Genomic DNA, 20,555 nt, shown 5'->3' on the forward strand with positions numbered 1-20,555 from the left:
CCTGCTGTCTTCTGCCCGGGTTCAGCCGTGCTGCTGGGGCAAGGGAAGGTGTGGGTTGCAGCCATGCCCCTCAGGAGAGAGTGGGGGACAAAGAAGCTAGTTGTTGGCCTCACCCTCCTCCTCATCAAAAGACTGCACACCCGAGGATGTGACGTCAGACACCTTCCGGCTAAGAGCAGTGGACATTTCAGGGTCTTCTCGTGGGGAAAGAGATTCCAGGTCCCGACATCCTGCATCCTCTTCCTCCTCAGCCGCCAGAGGCCTCTTCTCCTCCTCGGCAGGGGCCCTGGCCAGGTCCACCGCGCCCAGCCCCGGAGCCCAGTCAGTGTCCCCCACCAGCAAAGGCGGAGGCTCCTGAGCACAGTATCCTGATGCAGGCTGGGGAGGCCCCATGTCGTGCAGGCTGGGCTGGGAGTCATCGAATGCAGGGCCAAGATAGGATCCTGTGGCCGGAGAGGCAATGAGGGACTGGTCGCTGGCCTCCCAGGCATCTGAGGACCCCAGACAGTACATGCCCTGGGAGACATAGGAGTGAGGCCAGCCATCCATGGGGGCTTGAGCGAGGGCATCTGTGAAGAGAATGAGGAAGGGTGAAGAGGTCCTAGGCCACCACAGAACGGAAGCCGGGACACAGAGGCCCACAGACCAGGGAGAACACTGGGAAGCCTCTTATGCTCCAGGGGTTGGGAGTGTGGAACCATCTCTCACCCTGACTCTCCATCAGCTCCTGGTAGTTGTCGCTGTAGTTGCAGCCCAGTGGCTCCTGGGCAGAGTTGACGCTCAGATCCTCACCATCCATGGAAGACCAGGCCATGAGTGTGGCCTCAGAAATAGCAAACTGCTCCATGACACCTAGGAGAAGAAACGCAGTCACCACAGGAGTTCTCCAACATGTACGGAGACACACTAGTGCAAGACAGTTCCGTAGAAACAGAATGCGCGCCACTTAGATCACTGTCAACCTTCGAATAGCCAGGCTTCGGGAAAATTAAGAGGGTGGAGACAGAGGCTCATGCCTCTAATGCCAGACGTTTGGAAGAAACGTTATTAGGACCCATTTTAACAAATAAACTGGACAGGGTGGTTCATGTCTATAGTCTCAGCCAAGCCTAAGTAGGAGGATCACTTTATAGTAAGACCTTCTCTCTCTCTAGCCAGGCACCGGTAGCTCATGCCTGTAATCTCAGCTACTCAGGAGTCTGAGACCTAAGGATCATGGTTTGAAGCCAGTCCAGGCAGAAAAATTCTTAGACTATGATATCCAATTACCCACCAAAAAGCTGAAAGTGGAACTGTGGCTCAAGTGGTAGAGCGCTAGCTTTGAGTGAAAAACAGTTCAGGGACAGCGCCCAGGCCCTGATTTTAAGGCCCAGTACCAATCAAACCAAAACAAAAATCATGAGATGTGCCCATCTAAATAGTAATAATTATTATTATCTAAAGCAAAAAGGACTGGAAATTTGGCTTAAGTGGCAGAATGGTTGCTTAGTAAGTGCAATGGGAGTTCAAACTCCCATACTGCCGAGAGAGAGAGAGCGAGAGAGAGAGAGAGAGAGAGAGAGAGAGAAAGAGACAGAAAGAAGAGAGAAAGAGGAAAGGAAGGAAGGAAAAGAGAAGAAAGAGAAAGAAGGAAATTAGAAGTACAATTTTTTTTTTAAAATGGATCACAACTATTTACCTCAGTATATATGAGAGAGTATCATGTCAGCATGTAACCACTATAAAACTTAGTGAGATGATTTGTGTTCTTCCCTTTAATTGGAATCTGGCAGGTATTCAACACAGCACATGACCACTGGGACAAGGCACAAACTCTCAGTGGCTGCAGGTGACCAGCTGCTACTGTACTGGACAGCATAGCCTTTACTTATGTTTGAGACAAGGCAAAACTGTGGGGGTACTTTCCAGAAGGTCAGACTTCCTAGATGGATTCCTAGAGGAAAGAGTTGGGAATGTTCTGTGAGGAATCTTAAGGAACTCAAGGTAGAGATTTCTAGAAGCTGGGAGGATTTTCTAGGAATCAAACCTACTACTGGAGGAGAGCAGAGGAGTCGATATATAGACAAATAGAGGATCCTTAGGTTCATAGTGAGATAAAATCAAAAGCTCCAGGGATGGGAAGATAAAAAGGGGTGCATTGCAACAGCCAAGAGAGCGGTGGAGCCCTTATTCTGGTCAAAATCATGAGACAGTTGAAGCTGAAGTTACTTTCTGCCTCGCCTACCTCCCTACTCCTAATGTGCCTGCCACCCAGCCCTGCTGGTATTTCCTCCCCTACCCATACCACACTTAGCCCCTCTGCCAGGCCTATAATCTGTCCCTCTTCCTAGATATCTCACTGAGATCTGGGGCTAGCACTCAGCCACCCTTACTGGTGGTACTCCCCATGCCTGCCATCGAACCTAGAGTTCAGCCTCTTCTGTGGAGTTCAACCGCATCTCCATGTTCCCTGGATCACTAGTGGTTGACACAGTAATGAGACCAGTGGGACAGCAGATCCTGAGGGGCAAGGCTAACGGAAACCCCCAGTCTTTCTTTCACTTCTCAAAACATGAGCAGATGCAGAGCCTTTTAAAGCCACGCTCCTATGCTACTAGAACAGGCCCACAGGGTAGCCAAGAAAGCTTCTGGAACTGGTGGATTTTTTTCTCTGTAAAAAGCCATATTATTTAATTTTCTGAAGTGATGGGGGGCATTTCTCAGAAGGAACAAGTCAAAATGAGAATGAGAGCTCTTGGGCAATGCAAAGCCTCTGGTCACTCTGTGGAGAGCCGATCCTGCCACAAGGGAGCACATTGAAGGATCAATCTCTGACACCACCACCCCCCCCCCCCCCGCAAAATGACTCTCTTAAGGACCTGGGTACGAGTACCTGCGAGGAAACGCGCCTCCTTCTCGCCGTCGCTGAGGTCGGAGTAGGCGTCTGTGTCCCTGCGCACGGCCTCGTGGCTGTGCTGCGGCTGAATGGCTGGGGCCTTCCCCCAGCCCTGCCACTCAATCATGTGGGCCACCCGGCCCTGTCCCATGGCGGTGGGCTTTGTCACGTGGTCCTTCATACTCCTCGAGATCCCTAAGGGGCCAGACACACCCACAGCCTCCAGATTAACACTCAGTACCCATAACCGGGGGCCCTCCATCCTCCCCCTCCCAGCTCCCCATGGGACTCCATCCCACTGAGGAGGCCTTGACAGAAGGGGGCAGAAAGGCCAGGGCTGTGGACCCTGAAGAGCCAAGAGACTGGAACCAGAAGCCTGTGAGTTCGGGATGCAGCTCCAGGCCGCGAGCCTCACCTGAGAACGAGGACTTGGCCAGAGCCCCAATGCCATAGGCATTCGAGTTCCGCTTCAGCTTCGGAAGGATGGAAGTGGTGTCCTCCATGGAGAGCTAGGAGAGGGAAGGGAGGGAGAGGCAGAGGAGTAAGAAGACCCGGGGTGCCTAAGAATCATGGTTTTCAGGAAGAAGGATGCAGACCAGAGCAGATGCTAAGGAAAACCACAATACCAAGGTCCTAAGTGGGCATGTGCCCCACCCGCCGTGGAGAAGGGCAGGGCAGGCAGGGCACGGTGCCAGGTCCCAGCGTGGCGAGAGGAATGGACTGAGGAGGGAGGGCCCAGGTACCAGCAGCACTTACGTTGATGCCGTCCCAGGAGAAATCCGTTCTCGTTTGCTGTAAGAGAGACAAAGGGAATGGTATCCCAGAGTCTTCCAGAAGTACACCAACCCCATCTTCCTCAGAGGAACCGCCAGAAGTGTGCCTGGTGACGCAAGCTTTCCTGAGAACCTCAGTGTGCATCGTTGGATGTGTATTTCCAGGAAAAGCCCGAAATGTTACATAAAAGAATCCATCTGAAGGAGTGCTTGCTTGCGATGTTACCATGGAAGGTAAAGATCAGGCAGCTAGAGACTTCGAAAGTTTATTTTCCTGGTGGTTCTTGGGTCTTTGATACCCTTTGGGAATGTGGCTTAGCAGTAGTGCTTGTCTCCTATGCATGAAGCCCTGCATTCGATTCCTCAGCATCACGTAAACAGAAAAAGCCAGAAGTTGCATCATGGCTCAAGTGGTAGAGTGCTAGCCTTGAGCAAAAAGAAGCTCAGGGACAGTGCTCAGGCCCTGAGTTCAAGCCCCAGGACTGGCACAAAAAAGGGGGGGAGGGTATTCTGATCCCCTTTGGCAAAGGGGCAGGGGAAGCAGCCAGCTAGAGAGCCTTACCTCGGTAGAAGGCCGGTGGAGGCTGCTCCCGTGTAGAGAGCTGGTGCTGTCCATGTTGATTTGATCGACATCCTTCAGGCCCTTCCAGTCCACTGCAATCACCTCGTTCCCTGAAGTAGACAGAAGGTCAGTTGCTGCTTCTCAGCCCCCTGGCTTCCCCCTGGGTCTTTCCTACAGGATTCTGTGGCCTGGTGCGGAGATGAGCCTGCCACACCCGGTCCCTTCCCTCAGGGGCCAGACCCTCTTCGGATTACTCACTTCCTTCCACATTCCTATTGTCCCCAAATTTGGGGTGAGAAATTTGGTACCAAGAATAACACGGGCACCTCCAAAGTATTTCCTGGCCTTCCATATCCTTGTTCTTTACATTGGGTTGGGGAGGATGACTGGCAGAGGTTGGGTTTCCTGAGGAATCTTTTCTGGTTTCTCTAAGGGTCTGGGCTTTTCTACCAATATCAATTCTATACACAGGACACAGCCTCTCTGGGCTTCATAGTATTTGGGAGGTGAAAAGTGGAGGTGAATATGAACCAGTCTAGCAAGAAGAGTTTTTGGTGGGGTTAGGGGCAGGAGGGAGGTGACCCTTGAGTCTGTTCCCCCAGAAGCAGTGAGAGCAAAGAGAAGAGTCAGATGGACACATGAACCCAATTTTTTGGAAGATGGAGGATGAAGAGAGGGGAAGGAAACAAGAGGACTTTGTAAAGGAAGAGTTGAAAGAATAGGAATTCAAACATAGAAAGAGAAGACAGAAGACAATAGGAGGAATAAAAAGGACTGACCAGAAAAGCAAGAGGCCAGGGGGAGAGACTCCCAGCCTGAATCTAGGGTGCTTGCGTACTACTCACTGAAATCTTAAGAACTTCTTGTGTTTTTCTAGAATTCACAGGTCAAACGATTGTCTACACCCTTTGCACTTTCAGACCCTTTGCACTTTCAGACCCTCCCTGCACCTGAAGCTTTGTGATTCTAAGTTTGGGGGTTACATAGGGCTAGGACCACCCAAGGCTTCCCCACTCTCCTTTGGAGCCCTAAGAAATCGGTAGAGAGGTGGGCCCAGAGCCTGAGAAGGTAAGAGCAGCAGAAACGGGGCAAGCAGGGACCCATCTCTGAGAAGAGAAGGGAGACAGGGGAGGTGGCCCTCGAGGAAGACGAGAGCTGAGTCAGAGCCCTGGGGGGCAGAGAGGGGGAGGAAAGGAGAAGGGTGGTGGAGGTGAAGGCAAAGGAGGAAGGGGGTCTCCATGGAAATAAATCGAGCCTCAGAAATCAGGCTTCCTGCGAGTGAATTTGTTTGTAATAATAATAAGAATTATTCTCTCAGCCTGAGGTCACCGGGGCGTGTAGGAGGGAGAAATGGAGAGGGAGGGAGGGAAAAATTGGGGGGATTGGGTGAGACAACCGGGTTAATTTGTTAAAAGCAGAAAGAGTGTGGTGGGTGCGCGGGGTGGGGGAGGAAGGGGGGCGGCCGTAAGGCAGAGGCAGAAGGGAGAAGACGGGTGGGAACCTAGGGGCCCGCCCCGGCCTAGGTAAATAAAGAGCCGGCCCCGCCCCGCACGCCCGCCCTCCCTCCTTCCCTCCCTCCCCGGCAGGTGCAGGCGGGCCCTAGGGTTCCCAGGCGACGCCCCACCCTCCGGAGAAACACACTCCGGACCCCCTCGTCGGGTTCCAGCCCCTCTCCCCCCCGGCCTCCTCCCGGAGTCCACGGACGTCCCCCCCCCCCACCAACCCCCCGCGGCCACCCCAGCCCCAGCCCGGTCCCCATGCCCGAGGCGCCCGGCTCCTCCCGCCCCCGCCCCGGAGGGGAAACGCACGTGAACAAAGCCACTCGGGGGAGGCACGAACGCCGGGAAAAGGCAACCGGGCTGGAGGGGGGGGGGTGCGGGTGGAGGACGAAACACCCGAGCCAGATGGGAGGCGGCGGGAGGTGCGGAGGGGGCGCGGGACGGGCTGAGACTGGGGCGATGGGGGGCGGGGGGTCTGAGAAGAGGGGCGCGCGGGTGCGGGGGGGGTGGGGGGGGGAGAGCGCCGAGGGTGGGGAGGGTCCGGAGAAAGGCCGGCGACCGAGGAGCTGGGGGAGGCTGAGGGGTGGATGGATGTGGAGGCGAGGGACCGACCGCGCCTGCGGCACGGAGCCGCGGAGAGGGGAAGCTTCGGGGCGATGGGGAGAAGGACCGGAGGGATGGGGAGAAGGGAAGCACCAAGGGAAGCACCGGGGCGATCGGGAGAGGCACCGGAGGGATGGGGAGAAGGACCGGGCACCGGGGCGATGGGGAGAAGGGAAGCACTGGAGCGCTGCAGCCCCAAGCAGGGAGGATGCGGGGACCGAGGATCGCGGGCGCAGGGCGGGCGAGCGGGCCCGCGGGCGCGGACCGGGGTACCCGGAGGGGCAAGGACGGGGCTGGGGGAAGGGTCGGGGGGGGGGCTGGGGAACGACCCGGGGTCAAGCCCTGCCCACCCCCACCCCCCGCCCCCGCCCCCGGCCCGCGCCCGGCCGCGGTACCCACCCACAGTCCGCGAGCCGATGCAGCCCATGGCTCCGGGGCGCTCCGGGGGCCCGGCCGGCCCTCACCGGCTCGGGGCGCGCGCCGGGGGGAGCACCGGGAGCTGCGCCGCCGCCCCAGCCGCTCTGCAGCGCCGCGGCCGTCTCCGCCCGGCTCGGCTCCCCCCTCCCCTCTCCATCCCTCCCCACCGCAGCCGCCGTCGCCGCCGCCGCCGCCGCCGCCTGGCTCCCCCCCCCCCCCCACACCACTCCCCACCTCCCGGGCTCGGCTCGCGGCGGCCGGGGAGGGGGCGGCCCGGGGATTGGCTGCGCTGGGTGCCTTTCCCCCACCCCCCCCCACATACCCGCCCGGCCCCCTCGACTCGCCGCCGCACCCCGGGCGCCCGACCCCCCGGCCCCAGCCCCGCACCCCGAGTTCCCCGCCTTCCTCGTGTCCCCCGGGGGGGGGGCGCAGGTGGGGAACGGCTGGCTTGGGCCACAGTGAAGCTCTGGTTGGTTGATGGACTTGGGGGCGCTTGGGGAAGGGCGGGGGGAGTCCTGACGGAAAGTGGGGCGCGCGAGAACGAAGCCCCGTGGAGGGGGCCTTGGCTGGCAAATCCCGCAAACATTTGTTTTCCTCCGGGGCTGCATCGGGGACGCGCGCCGGGCGCCAGCGCTCTCGGCCCCCCCCCCCCACCCCGGGGCTCGGCGTCCCCGGAGCGCGTGGCGATGCGCCCGCCCGCCGGCCGGCCGCGGGGACCGGGAGGCGCTGGCCGGTCCTCCGAGTCTGTCCGGACTTAGGTGTGGGGTGGTGGCGGGGGCTCCAGGCCCGAGCAGGGACGGGGCGTGGAACGGGGGGGGATCGCTCTGGCACCGCTGGGCTGAAATCGAAACGTCTGGGCCGGAGGCTGAATGAACTTTTCCGAGCTTTGCTTTCCTTGGACGAACGTGCATTTCGATGCCATCCCGCCGTCGGGGCGGGGTGGGGGGGGGGGAGAGGGACGCGGCCCCTGCCTGGTGGGAACCGCTCAGGAGACGCCCGGGACCCCGCGGGTTAGAGGGTGAGCCCCCAGACGTGCGAGGGCTGAGGGGTGCAGCACTGTGGTCACAGCATCAAGAAGTGAGGTCGGGGCGGGGTGTGGGGGGGAACACTGGGGAAAGGACTAGAGTCCTTCTCCACCGGTGCAGCCACACCAGAAAGCCTCGCGGAGTGGCGTGGGAGCACCGGCCCGGGCAGCACCAATTAGCAAATGCTAACTTAGGTGGGAGCGCAGCGCCACAACGTTTCTGTGTGGCCCCTGGGTTCTTAAGGGTGCAAATGTGCCGCGTTTAGCTTATGAAAGGGAAGCTGGCTCCTGTGGAACTCCAAAGGAAAAAAAAACCTGGGAACAAATAGCCCCTTTTCGGGTGACATCACAAAAGACCTCAGACCTGGCAGTTATAAAGACTAATTGATTCCCTCACAGTTTTGGAGGCTGGAGAGAGCTTGGCCTGGCATCTGCTTGGCACTGGGGAAGGCGGTACTTCTGCCTTAAGACATGCGGAGGCCGGCCTACCCTGAAATGGAGCAAGTGTGCAAGGCTCTACCTCCCTTCCTTCCTTCCTTCCTTCCTTCCTTCCTTCCTTCCTTCCTTCCTTCCTTCCTTCCTTCCTTCCTTCCTTCCTTCCTTCCTTCTTCCCTCCCTCCCTTCCTTCTCTTTCTTCCTTCTCCCCCTCCCCCCACCCCCTTCTCCTTTCTTCCTCTCAAGGCGGCCCTCTACCACTTGAGCCACAGCTTCACTTCCGGCGTTTGGGCAGTTATTTGGGGATGAGAGTCTTCTGTACTTTCCTGCCCAGGCTACCTTGGAATCGTGATCCTCAGATCTCAGCCTCCTGAGCAGCTAGGATTACAAGAATGAGCCACTGGCAACCAGGCTCCATCTATTCCTAACCCCCCCCCCCCTCCATCCTAAGGGGAGGCCCAGTCTCTACTACTTCACCTCCAAAAGCATGGAGAGGTGAAATTGGTGGTTAGGCTTCTAACACATGAACCAAAGCAGATACTAACAATTTAATTGCAGATCTGCGAAGTGGGATATGGAGAGGAAACTGATTTCTGGTCTGTGTGCTTGAAGACATAAACCAAGTCTACATCTGTAAAATCTGGAAGGAGAAGAGCGATTCATTAGTTACAGGCCTATAGTTTTGTTGTTGTTGTTATTGTTTTGAGTTTTTTTTTATTAAATTGAATATAGTTTGTGGCATGATGTGATGCCTGATTTCAACAGAGACTTAGAAAGCTGTTCTTTCTACTATATCATTTTTTATTACACTATGCAAAGGAAATGTGAATGGTTTCAGTGCTCTTGGACTATATGAGGCGAGGACTTTACCACTAGGCCATATTCCCAGCCCTCCTCTTGGAATATATTGTCTAGCTGCAAAGGAGAAAAAGTGGGGATTGTAATAAAAAGGAAGAAATAAGGAAGGAGGGAGGGAGGGAGGGAAATAAAAACTAAGGATGGTCTCCATTTCTCCAGCCCCCTCCACACCAAACACTTATATAAATAAGTGTTGTATCCTGATCACCAAAGTGGGACTCTCACCCATGGCCAGATGGTCGGTGGGATGCTAACCCACCACAAAAATTGTTTTACCTTGAATTCAAAGGAGACTACAAGACATTCAGTTAACGGGCTAGTATTTTATTCACCACGCGGTGTCCGCCATTCAGGGATCAAAGTGCAGCTCCAAGCTTCGTCAGGGCTGAGTTTTTAAGGGCAAAAATCATTTATACCACACCCAGGTGGTCAGGAAAGTTAGGCAAAGCAAGCAAGCAGATGTACAGAAGCAGAATTGGAGGTCAGTGATTACAAGCAGCAATTACAATTCCTTACACTCTGGGAAACAAAGCAATAAGTCATTTAGGGAAGCAAAATACTCTGTTCAATTCTTGGTTCTGGGTGTGACTGATATTTTATCTATTTAACTTCTCAATTGACCTTAAATCTCTTTCTGGGACTTCCCCTAAACTAAAACATGAAAAAACTGAGTGGTCTTCCTCATTCCTTTCTTTTGCAAAGGTTAAGCAGCTCTAGGTCAAGCTGCTTTGGGCTCCTGTTATTTGGCTTCGGTTTGCCCCTCCCTGGGCCCACTGCCTTGTTTAAGCCTGCTGTTTCTAGGGACTCTAAAACGGGGGGGTTCCCCTACACATTTTGCTTGGTTCCCACAATACGCAGAGAACATACTGACAGGGCAATGTCCAGGTGTGACCAAGTGATCGTTGCTGTTCATGTCTTCCCATACAAACTACTCTCCCCTTAGTGTCCTCTAAGCCATATATATATATATATATATATATATATATATATGTATGTATGTATGTATGTATGTATGTATTTTATCTTATTTATCATACCATGGTCTAAACATGGACACTAATTCTTCATTTGGTTGCCTTAGCACAGCTTTCTAAGGCTAGATCTACCCAAATGATTTAAATCAAGCTAACATGAGAGATTCTGGATCTTGCAGCCCCCGTCCTATCCCTCATTTTGGCCTGAAGGTATTTCCAGCACTAAAGTAGAATATCATGAGCTCAATACTGATCAGCTCTCTTCCAGACATTTTTTTTTTCCGTGTAGACATTCTTTCATCCTCCTTCCCACTTTAGGGGCTCTAGTTCCAGTGGGAACCTGAGCAGTTGTCCTGGAGGACAATTTGATAGTACCAGTGATGAGCTAAGGATGTCAGCTCTGGCCAGTATCATCTTAGTCATATGAATTGTAGGGTCTGACATCTTGTCTTCATGGCTGTGCCTGAATCCCTAGAGGAACCGAAGTCCCACCCCCAGGTGATAGATGTTCCTGAATCCCTGGAGACACAGGTGGGCACTTGGCCTATAGGTTACTGAACCTGTCAGTCCAATGCTTGGGACTGGGAGCTTCCTGTGATCCTGGCCCCTGACCTGATCCTATTTAGGGTCAGACCAGCTTACACACCCTCACACCTTGCCACATGTCTCCATGTCCTGTGTCCTGTGTCCCTGGCTCGACTCTGGTCACCCTGGTGTCCCAGGTCAGCTCTCCATTGGAGCTGAATTGGTTTGTTGGTGTTGTTTTTGTCTTTCTTTCCTCTCTGGCCTGTTTCCTGATGGTGTTAAGGGTATGTGCGGGCTGCAGGCCTTTGTAACCACTGGCTGCCTGCAGACTGCTAATGCTCTAATAACGACTCCAAGATTCAATCCTTCAAAATGTGGCTTCTCTGGTAATTTACTTTACAGCAATGAAAACCCCAAATCCTTAATATATGCATTGCTCTTGTGGTTGTTTCTAAACTGTGATACAACCAATCCATTTATAGAACTATTCTAAGGCACTAAAAATAGAACATGGGCAAAAATTCAACCCAGAGCACTGTTTACATCACATTATACAATTAATTAAACGTGAGGCTATACCTACAATAAAATATTATACAGCCATTAGTAATATTTTATCATTGTGTTGACATAGAAAATGATCCATGATATAAAAAACAACACAGAAGAATTAGACTATACTAATTTTTGTTTAACACACACATTCTACCTGCCTTCATCTGCCTTTACATATCAAGTAATTTATGGAATTTCCCAAGGAAAGCCCGTTTTACAAAGCTCCAACCCAATAGTTTACAATTTGATCCTCAGGAAAATTATACTAATTGGATCTTTCCCAAAATCTAAAAATACAAGACTTGGACAGAATGTTTCAGCATGGAACTGGTACTTCTGAATGGGTCCCTGGAGGGACACAGTCCCAAGGTGAAACTGAGTTTCTTGTCTTCTCTGTTATGGCTGGTACATGTCTCTGGTCTCCTGTGGGAAGTACTTGCACAAAAGGGAATCACTTGAATGCAATGGTAGTACTGTTTATGATGTGATTTTTGTCCTGGGATCCATAGACAGAATGAAGAATCTATAACCTTAGATAGAAAGAATTACATCTCGGTATCCACCAACTTGTAACTGAAATTTGTCATTTCACTCAATTATCCACATACACAGCAAACCACTGTAGTCTTAGAAGCACTGGATTGTGTCTTTTATCACCAATCAAAACCACAGATGTTGATATTACAAGACAGTGGTTGTAGATTTTTTTAACACTATTCTTTATGTTTGTCATAGTTTTGAACCTGCATTTACATGTACTAAAGCCTTTTGTAAAAAACTACACACACACACACAACTGGGTTGGGAATGTGTCTAAATGGTAGAGTGTTTGCTTAGCATGCACGAAGCCCTGGGTTTGATTCCTCAGCACCACATAAACAGAAAAGGCCAAAAGTGGTGCTGTGGCTCAAGTGGTAGAGTGCTAGCCTTGAGCACTGAGAGGCTTGGGAACAGTGCTGAGGCCCTGAGTTCAAGCCCCAGGACTGGCAAAAACAAAAGCAAAAACACCCAAAACACAACTGGAGGAGGAGCTTCATATCTTTCAGGGGATTAATCTTATTCACAGTCACAAATAAAATGATCAAGTAAGACACTGGAGTCCCCGAGAATGATGGTGGGTACTTCCTCTCACCTGCAGGACTGAGAAACAGCACTACAGCTCAAAAGGGACTTCATGCTCATCTCAGCCAATGGAGGCACAGCTCCCAAACCCTGCATGCAGCTCATATTTATTTTGTTTTCAAGGGAGGCATTGTGAGCTCACAGCGAAAAAGATCCAACTAGGAAATGATCCAACGGACAAGGGAGCTTCCAAGGCTGAGCAAGGAGTAATGGGCTCCTAACACAGCCGCAGAGGCAAGGAGGAAGCTCGGGAAGAATGACTGGGCTCCGCAGAGGAGCTCAGCTCTTTCATTCCAGCAGAAAAGAGATGGGCCAGACGCTGGTCAGTTGCACGTTCGGTGTTGGAAAGATGAGGGATTCCCATCAGATGGCATCTGTCTCCTCTTTCAAGTAGGGAGCAAGATCATCTACCAAGAATGAAGGAACAAGGGAGAGAGAGGGAAAAAATAAGAGATAATATCCAACTATCACTTTGCAGCTCATGAAGAATTATTGGTTATACATACTGCCGTGGGGAAATCTGGGGTTGGCTTGAAGGTCAACTAACCTCATTCTTCCTATTTTTATTTTTCATGACTGGGATCTGAACTCAGGCCCTAGCACATACTACACTGGCAATCGTATAACTTGAGTTGTGTCTCCAGACTGGCTTTTTTTGCTGGTTATTTTGAAGATGGAGCCTAGTGAACTTTTCCGACTAAAACTACAATCCTCTAGATATCAGCCATGTGTTATCTGTATGGAGGCTTATAAGCCTGAGACACTAGCCCCCAATTCAATTCTGGCCTCCAAACACAATCTTCCACTTCTACCTGCCATGTAGCTGAGGTTACAAGTGTGTTTGATTCTAGGAATTTGTAAAAAAAAAAACAAAAAAAAATGTGATCCTTTAGCCCTTTCATAATCCATTAATCATTCAAAAGTGTATTGCTCATTCTCAGTGTTTTTGTAAGTTTATATTAAACATTTTTCCCTCCTGTTGATTCCTAAATTTTTTTTCCGTTGTCATCTGACAAAATATAGGAAATTATTTTGTATCTTTTGTATTTGTTAAGACTTACGTTGTGTGGCTAACCGGTATGTTCATTTGATCCATCCTGTCATTTAGTTCTGAAGGTTCTCTTTTTTTTTTTACTTGCTCTGTTAATATGATTCACTTCTAAATCATTTTGACTTGGTGTTCAGCTTGTCTAATATTAGTATAGCTCCTCCTGCTTGCTTCCATTTGCTTGGAAAATCTTTTTTCACTTTAAGAGGATTTTTCTCTTTGCCATTGAGGTATTTCCTATAGGTAATGAATGGATAGGTTTTGTATTTAAATTCAACCTACCCACAAGTATCTTTGGATTGAATATTTAAGAACATTAATGTTTATAATTATACATACACACACACAAATTCCAGCCATTTTGTTTTTGTTTGTTGTGTGTGATTGTTCCTTATCTTCTAAGGAGATTTCATTCTTTGCTTTATTTTCATGATTTGATTTATCTCTTCTGTGTTAGATTCCTTTAAGTATCTTCTGCGGTGATTTTTAGTGGCCATGAAAAGTTCATCATGAAAAGTTTTTATTATCCTTCAATTATGAAAGATAGCTTTGCTAGAGATAGTAATTTCCTTTGGCAATTATACTTTTAGAGAGTGCAACAGATTTTATGCCCTTTGCTTTTAAAGTATCTTTTGAGAATTCTGATTTCAATGGATTCCCCTTGATAGTTGACTTTTCTCTTGCAGCTTTTGATAATTTTCCATCTATACGGCCAATATTTTAACTATAATATGGATTGCAGAAATCCTTTATCACTCTTGTCTGGTGATATTTCTAAAAGCTTCCTGTATCTATATGGACATCTCAAGTTTTGGCAAGTTTTGTTGCCATTCCTTTATTGAATGTTTTCTATCCTTTTAGCTTTTACATCTTTCTTCTATGTTCGTTTGTAGGTTTGGTCTCTTTAAAAAATGGTGCCCGGAGGCCTTGCCTATTCCATTTATGTCTTTACTTTTTATCATGAAACTTTTAGATTTTTTTTTTTTTTGCGAGTCCTGGGCCTTGGACTCAGGGCCTGAGCACTGTCCCTGGCTTCTTCCCGCTCAAGGCTAGCACTCTGCCACTTGAGCCACAGCGCCGCTTCTGGCCGTTTTCTGTATATGTGGTGCAGGGGAATCGAACCTAGGGCCTCGGCACTCTTGCCACTAGGCCATATCCCCAGCCTAGATTTTTTTAATTCACTCACATCAGTTATATGGTCATGGAAATGATGTTTCATTTCCATCTTTGTTTGTAATATATTTCCATCAATATCATCTCCTCTATTACTCTCCCTTTCCCCAAACAGTTTGCACTGAGTTCCTTGTTCTACTTTCATAGATGCAAACAATCTGTTTCATTGTCTTTTTGTTAGCCCAAGTCCTCCCTGCTAGTACTGACAGAACCGATTTCTCTTGCCCTGACTTGCCATCCCTTCACTGATCAACAGCTTTCATCTAGGCTGTTTATGCTGTTCCATTCTTTTTTAATTTATCTTCATGAGATTTTTCTATTCTACCATGTCTTCAAGTCATGGCAGTCTATATTTAACTGATTTTCCGTCTATTGGCTAAACTTTCAAATACACTTTTCTAATTTGACTTACAGAACTTTTTCAGAATTGTATTTCTTTTTCAAGATTTCTATAGATTCATTGAATTCTGCAGTCTTCCTTATTTCATTCAAATGTTTATTTTATTCTCTGAATTCATTCATGCAGGGCATGTATATATCCTCTTTCATTTCATTGATCATTTAAACAAAATCATTCTTTTGAATTCTTTGGGATTTCATCCACTTCATTTTTATTAGAGTCCATTCTTGTGAAGTTGCTATCTTTTGAGAGTAGTCCTTTTCTTTCATACTTCTCATAATCCTGTTGACTTGCATGTCTGCAATTAAGTCATTGGTTAAGAGTATTTTTTTAAGACTTTCATTAGCATTCACTAATTGTATATACATATATGTACCCATATTCAAACTCATCCTCTTCCAGAATTTAACCACTTGGAGCCTTCCTGTTGAAGTATTTGCAATGCCTAGCCAGTGGCAATATGGCAGGGTACCATTTGGTACCACTGGACTCAGGGGAAATATCTCAGCAGGTAAACCTTCAACCACAGTAGACCACTCAGATACACATACTAGCTGGAGTCCCTTGTCATTTCTAGTGATGGTGCTATAGTGGGTTGAGGATAGGGCTAGTCAAAGGCCAGTGGTCTACTTCAGTGGTGCTTTCACTTTAAAAGCTCCAGTCCATACTAGGAGCCTCTGCTGGTCACCAGGAGGAGCAAGCAACTAAGCCTTGGGTTCTCCCTGAAGACATCTGATAGTGGGAGAAGGAAACGGAGTAGTAAATTTCACAGTTCCGGTGGAAAGCTGAGGCAATCGGCTTGCTAGTCCCCGTGCTCCCGGAAGGTGGGCATTCCATTTCTCTTTCCTTAATGATCCTTAGGAGATAGAACTTTCTTGGAAAGGTGGCAACACTGCCCACTGTACCCTCTGCCTCCCAAACTCCTTGCTGCTTACATTTGTCACTAGGTCTACCTCAGACTCTCTCCTTTCCTCAGCCACCTCTCGTAGCCATCTCCTACCCAGATACTGCCAGGGTCTTCTACGATGTCTTGAGCCATGATTGTTTCTTGCTTTTAAGTTCATTCTTGACCAATAGACTCTCTTTAAGACAGCACCTCACTCCAATTCTCTGAGTTATGTAGAGTGAAAAGATGCCTTTCTCTCCCATGCTAGTCTGACCAGGATAAGTCCAAGTCATTGTACCAAATCCTTACACTGAGTTTAAGGCTTATCAGAAGAGTGAGACTGTCCTGCAGCTAATTCTCTCTGTTTTCAAGACTGCCTTGTGATGGTGACTTCACCTTTTCCTCCTGTGGGAAGGCAGGGTTACAAATACCGACTAGTTCATTATTCTGTTGCCTTTCTGCTTCTCTATACTTTTTGGCTGTGTTGTCTTTCTTTCGTGGTTTCCAATGCTCTTCCTTTTTTTCTCTCTAGAGTAGTCTCTTATTACCTGACTTTTCTCATCCACAGAGTTAGATGGAGAAAACTTCTATGCTGCCTCCCTGAACCTGATGATTTGTTTTTGCTATACATTTTTATCTGCCTGAAACCTCCTTTCCTTCCGCACGTCCCTTTATCTCACTGGGACCTTTGACACAGAATTGGGTAGATGTGGTTCCAGTTTACCATCTCTTCTTTGAGCAATCCCATCCAGTCCACACAGAAGATAGTTTCCTGAGGATTAAAGAGCAGTAGACACACTCGACACTATCTACAGTTCACTTGACTGTTACAAGTAGAGATCAAGTTTCTTGCTATTCTTTCACCAATGAGGAAAATCCATCTCTCAGATTTGTATAGCCATACAGGTAGACAATGACTGAACTCTAAAATGTAAGGGGTTTTTGTTGGTTGGTTTGTCTTTTTGGTTGGTTGACTGGTTGGTTGATTTTGTTTGGTGTTGTGGTAGGAGCCTGTAATTCTAGCACTCAGGAGACAGTGGCAAAAGATTTTTTTTTGATGGGGCTGGGGATATAGCCTAGTGGCAAGAGTGCCTGCCTCATATACATGAGGCCCTGGGTTCGATTCCCCAGCACCCCATATACAGAAAATGGCCAGAAGTGGCGCTGGCTCAAGTGGCAGAGTGCTAGCCTTGAGCAAAAAGAAGCCAGGGACAGTGCTCAGGCCCTGAGTCCAAGCCCCAGGACTGGCCAAAAAAAAAAAAAAAAATTAAAAAGATTTTTTTTGGTCAGTTGTGGGGCTGGAGCTCCGGGCCTGGTCACTGTCCTTGAGCCCTTTTGCTTAAGACTAGCACTCTACCACTGTGAGCCACAGCGCTACTTCCAGCTTTGCAGTGGTTAATTGGAGATAAGAGTCTCACAGACTTTCCTTTCTGTGCTGGCTTTGAACCCAGATCCTCAGATCTCAGCCTCCTGAGTAGCTAGGATTACAGGTGTGAGCCACTAGTGCCTAGCTAGTGGCAGAAGATTTTGAGTTCAAAACCAGCTGGGGGGATGGGGGGACTGGGAATATGGCCTAGTGGCAAGAGTGCTTGTCTCGTATACATGAAGCCCTGGGTTCGATTCCCCAGCACCACATATACAGAAAATGGCCAGAAGTGGCGCTGTGGCTCAAGTGGCAGAGTGCTAGCCTTGAGCAGAAAGAAGCCAGGGAGAGTGCTCAGGCCCTGAGTCCAAGGGCCAGGACTGGCAAAAAAAAAAAAAAAAAAAAGTTGTTAAAGGGGCTGGGAATATGGCCTAGTGGCAAAAGTGCTTGCCTCGTATACATGAGGCCCTGGGTTCGATTCCTCAGCACCACATATACAGAAAACGGCCAGAAGCGGCGCTGTGGCTCAAGTGGCAGAGTGCTAGCCTTGAGCAAAAAAGAAGCCAGGGACAGTGCTCAGGCCCTGAGTTCACCGCCCAGGACTGGCCAAAAAAAAACCCAAAAAACAAAAAACAAAAATACCCAGCTGGGGCTTCATAGGATACTCAATTCCAAATGAAAAGAAAAATCACTTCAGATCTTATTCTTTGTCTACCATTCTTTTCCTTATTTTATCAAGCTTCCTCAATAATTCTGTTCGTTTTTTTATGATTTTCATTATAACATTAAGCATGTGAAAATAAACCCAGCCCTCATCCTCTTCTTTACTCATTTAATACTGATAAGCTTCTTGCTGAAGCAATGAGTTAGAAAGAACAACTTTTTGAGAGAGGAGATCTCATGTTATGTGATATTACCACAGTAGAATTAAAAGGAAAAACAAAAAAAGACACCATTCTTCTTTCTAACTTGGGAGTTCCCGAGCTAACGATCCTTTTTGTTCTGTGTTTTTAAGAATGGGTGTGTAATCCTGGCCTATGTGTTCAGGTCACTGTTTGGTTAAGGTTTTGTGCCTGTGATAAGCTGATGATAACAAGCCATTACTTTCTTGAGTAGGTGTCCACCTATGGGCTACCACTCAGTACGTCAATCACAACTGTCCTGCCTCAAGTGGGTCCACCTCAATGGCAAAATCTGAAGGAGACTGCAAACATATGTGTCTCTGTTTAAATTAGAGAAGGATTGCACATACAACACACATTTTAAATTTAAAAACACAAAGAAAAAAGGCAGTCGTCACTCTAGTCTTAGGTTATTTATGTTTTGATGTATCTTCTTTTAAATGTCTTTGTGCATACCTATGCAATGGGTGATTCGTGGTGATGGAGCTTTAGGGAAGGTATAGACCATGTTAGGAGTAGGGAATCCAGTTCTTTCTCCTTGTACTGATAGTTTCCTTCACAGCCAAGTTCCTGAAGGCACTGTTAACACTTCCCTTCTCCACTTCCTTACTGCCATGGAATCCATTCTTTATTAGGAAGCAGAATTTCTGGGTGACACCTTAAATTCGTTCTTACGAGACCTGTGGACAGGCTGTGTGCTTTTCTCCAGTCTGAGTGCACGGGTGCAGGCAGAGTGTCGGTAGAGTCTAACCCAGGCATGGATTTTGTGACCACCACAGAGTAAGAAAGAGACCCAAGGAAGTTGAGAGCAGATGTCAGGGTGTGACTGTAATTAATGACTGACCGAAGAATTGAAACTGATAGAGGGCATGAGGGGGGAAAGGTTTAAGGGAAAGCAGGTATAAAGTGTAGGTCTCCGTGGGTTGAAGGTTATTCCAGTTAAGGTAAAGACAGGGAATGAGCTGGTAAGTAGGGGGGGAAAAAGCTGCTTGGAGCAAAGAAGGGTTCAAGTTAAGATAGTGATAAGTGAAGTAAGTCAGGCTGAGAAACAAAGGATGCATGTTTTCCAGTATATGTGGAAGCTAGATTTCACTTACAAACTCCTATGTAAATATGTTGGGTGGTATGCAAGAGAAAATGGTAGGTTCAAGGGAGATCTCAAATAGTGTAATTCCGTAGAAAGCCAAAATTCAAGTTCGGCAAAATAAAACACCAGGAAGTGGGTACTCAAAAAAGGTGTGGGGTGCGGTGTGTGGGGAAGGGGTAGACAAATGAAGGAGAGAAGAGGGGGAAACACAATGCACCTGGTGTACACACTGTATTGTAGAAAATGAAGCAGAGTGATAGAAGGGGTGGGTGGAAGAGGAAAGGGATGACTTTGATTAAGATACATTGTATTCATAAGCTGTTTTGTTAAATGGCCGCTGTTTTTATACAACTACTCAATAATAGGATAAATAAATAACCTTAAGCCAGGCGTCTGTGGATCACGCCTGTAATCCTAGCTACTCAGGAGGGTGGGATCTGAGGATCACAGTTTGAAGCCAGCTGGGGCAGAAAAGTCCCCATGAGACTGTTATTTCTAATTAACCACTCAAAAACTGAAGTGGGGGGCTGGGGATGTGGCCTAGTGGCAAGAGTGCTCACCTCATATACATGAGGCCCTGGGTTCGATTCCCCAGTACCACATATACAGAAAATGGCCAGAAGTGGCGCTGTGGCTCAAGTGGCAGAGTGCTAGCCTTGAGCAAGAAGAAGCCAGGGACAGTGCTCAGGCCCTGAGTCCGAGGCCCAGGACTGGCCAAAAAAAAAAAAAAAACAAAAAACAACAACAACAAAAAAAACCGAAGTGGCACTGTGGCTCAAGTGGTAGAACAGTAGCCTTGAGCACAAAGAGGCTCAGGGACAGCACCTAGGCCCTGAGTTCCAGCCCACAACTGACCACAAAAAAAAAAAAATCTTAAAAACGTGATGGGATACAGGAAGGTCTATTGGAAGCCGTGCTGAGTGCACAATGTGTAGCCACTGAACACTTGGATGGGAATAGTCCACACTGAGATGTGCAATCAATGTAAAAGCACCTCAAATTCCCAGGACTTAACACACACTGAGAAAATGGAAACCATGGTTGAACACTCATGACTCAGGTCTCTAATCCAGGCTACTGGGGACGACAGAGTTCAGCAGGATTATTGCTCAAGGCCAGTGAGAGTAGCCAAGCAAACAGTTCATGAAATCCCATCTTAACCAATAGCTGGGTAACGTGACATGCTCCTACCATATCAGCTGTGTGGGAGGCTGGGATTGAACATACCACCATTTCAGGCCAGCTAAGGCGGAAGCCGGGAGTGCATCTGTCATCTGAGCTATTTAAAATAGGATTGCAGTAGAGCACTAGGGACTCATGCCTGTAATCCTGGACACTCAGGAGGCTGAGATCAGAGGAGCAGATTCAGAGGCAGCCCAGGCAGACAAGTCTAAGTGAGTCTTATCTGCAATTAACCAGCAAAAAGCTGGAAGTGCAAGTGTGGCCCAAGAGGTACAGCAGCAGCTGTGATAGA

The 20,555-nt window shown here is 48.8% G+C and overlaps 1 protein-coding gene across 2 annotated transcripts; it reads right to left on the reverse strand.

Annotated features, from left to right (window-relative positions):
• On the reverse strand, positions 1-6,739 carry Fam131b (family with sequence similarity 131 member B). Of its 2 annotated transcripts, XM_048340395.1 has the most exons (7): positions 6,712-6,739; positions 4,211-4,320; positions 3,632-3,667; positions 3,291-3,384; positions 2,873-3,070; positions 709-852; positions 1-569 (listed from the first exon to the last, which is right to left on the reverse strand). In XM_048340395.1, exons 1-7 carry the CDS (start codon positions 6,737-6,739, stop codon positions 97-99), a joined length of 1,083 nt encoding a protein of 360 aa, XP_048196352.1. In that variant the 3' UTR covers positions 1-96. The 2 variants fall into 2 exon arrangements, with proteins under 2 accessions (XP_048196352.1, XP_048196353.1); XM_048340396.1 differs by lacking the exon at positions 3,632-3,667 and having other exon boundaries at positions 75-569.
• Between the last annotated feature and the right edge of the window lie 13,816 nt (positions 6,740-20,555).

The sequence above is a fragment of the Perognathus longimembris genome, chromosome 2 (assembly GCF_023159225.1).
Source record: "Perognathus longimembris pacificus isolate PPM17 chromosome 2, ASM2315922v1, whole genome shotgun sequence".
In the NCBI taxonomy this organism is placed as follows: domain Eukaryota; kingdom Metazoa; phylum Chordata; class Mammalia; order Rodentia; family Heteromyidae; genus Perognathus; species Perognathus longimembris.

Excerpts from the sequence above, each read along its gene's own strand:
- Fam131b (XM_048340395.1), bottom strand. The coding sequence starts at position 6,739 with ATGGGCTGCATCGGCTCGCGGACTGTGG. Across the intron at positions 4,321-6,711 it reads CATCGGCTCGCGGACTGTGG|GGAACGAGGTGATTGCAGTG; the intron begins GTGGGTACCGCG and ends TGTCTACTTCAG. Across the intron at positions 853-2,872 it reads GGAGGCGCGTTTCCTCGCAG|GTGTCATGGAGCAGTTTGCT; the intron begins GTACTCGTACCC and ends TTCTTCTCCTAG.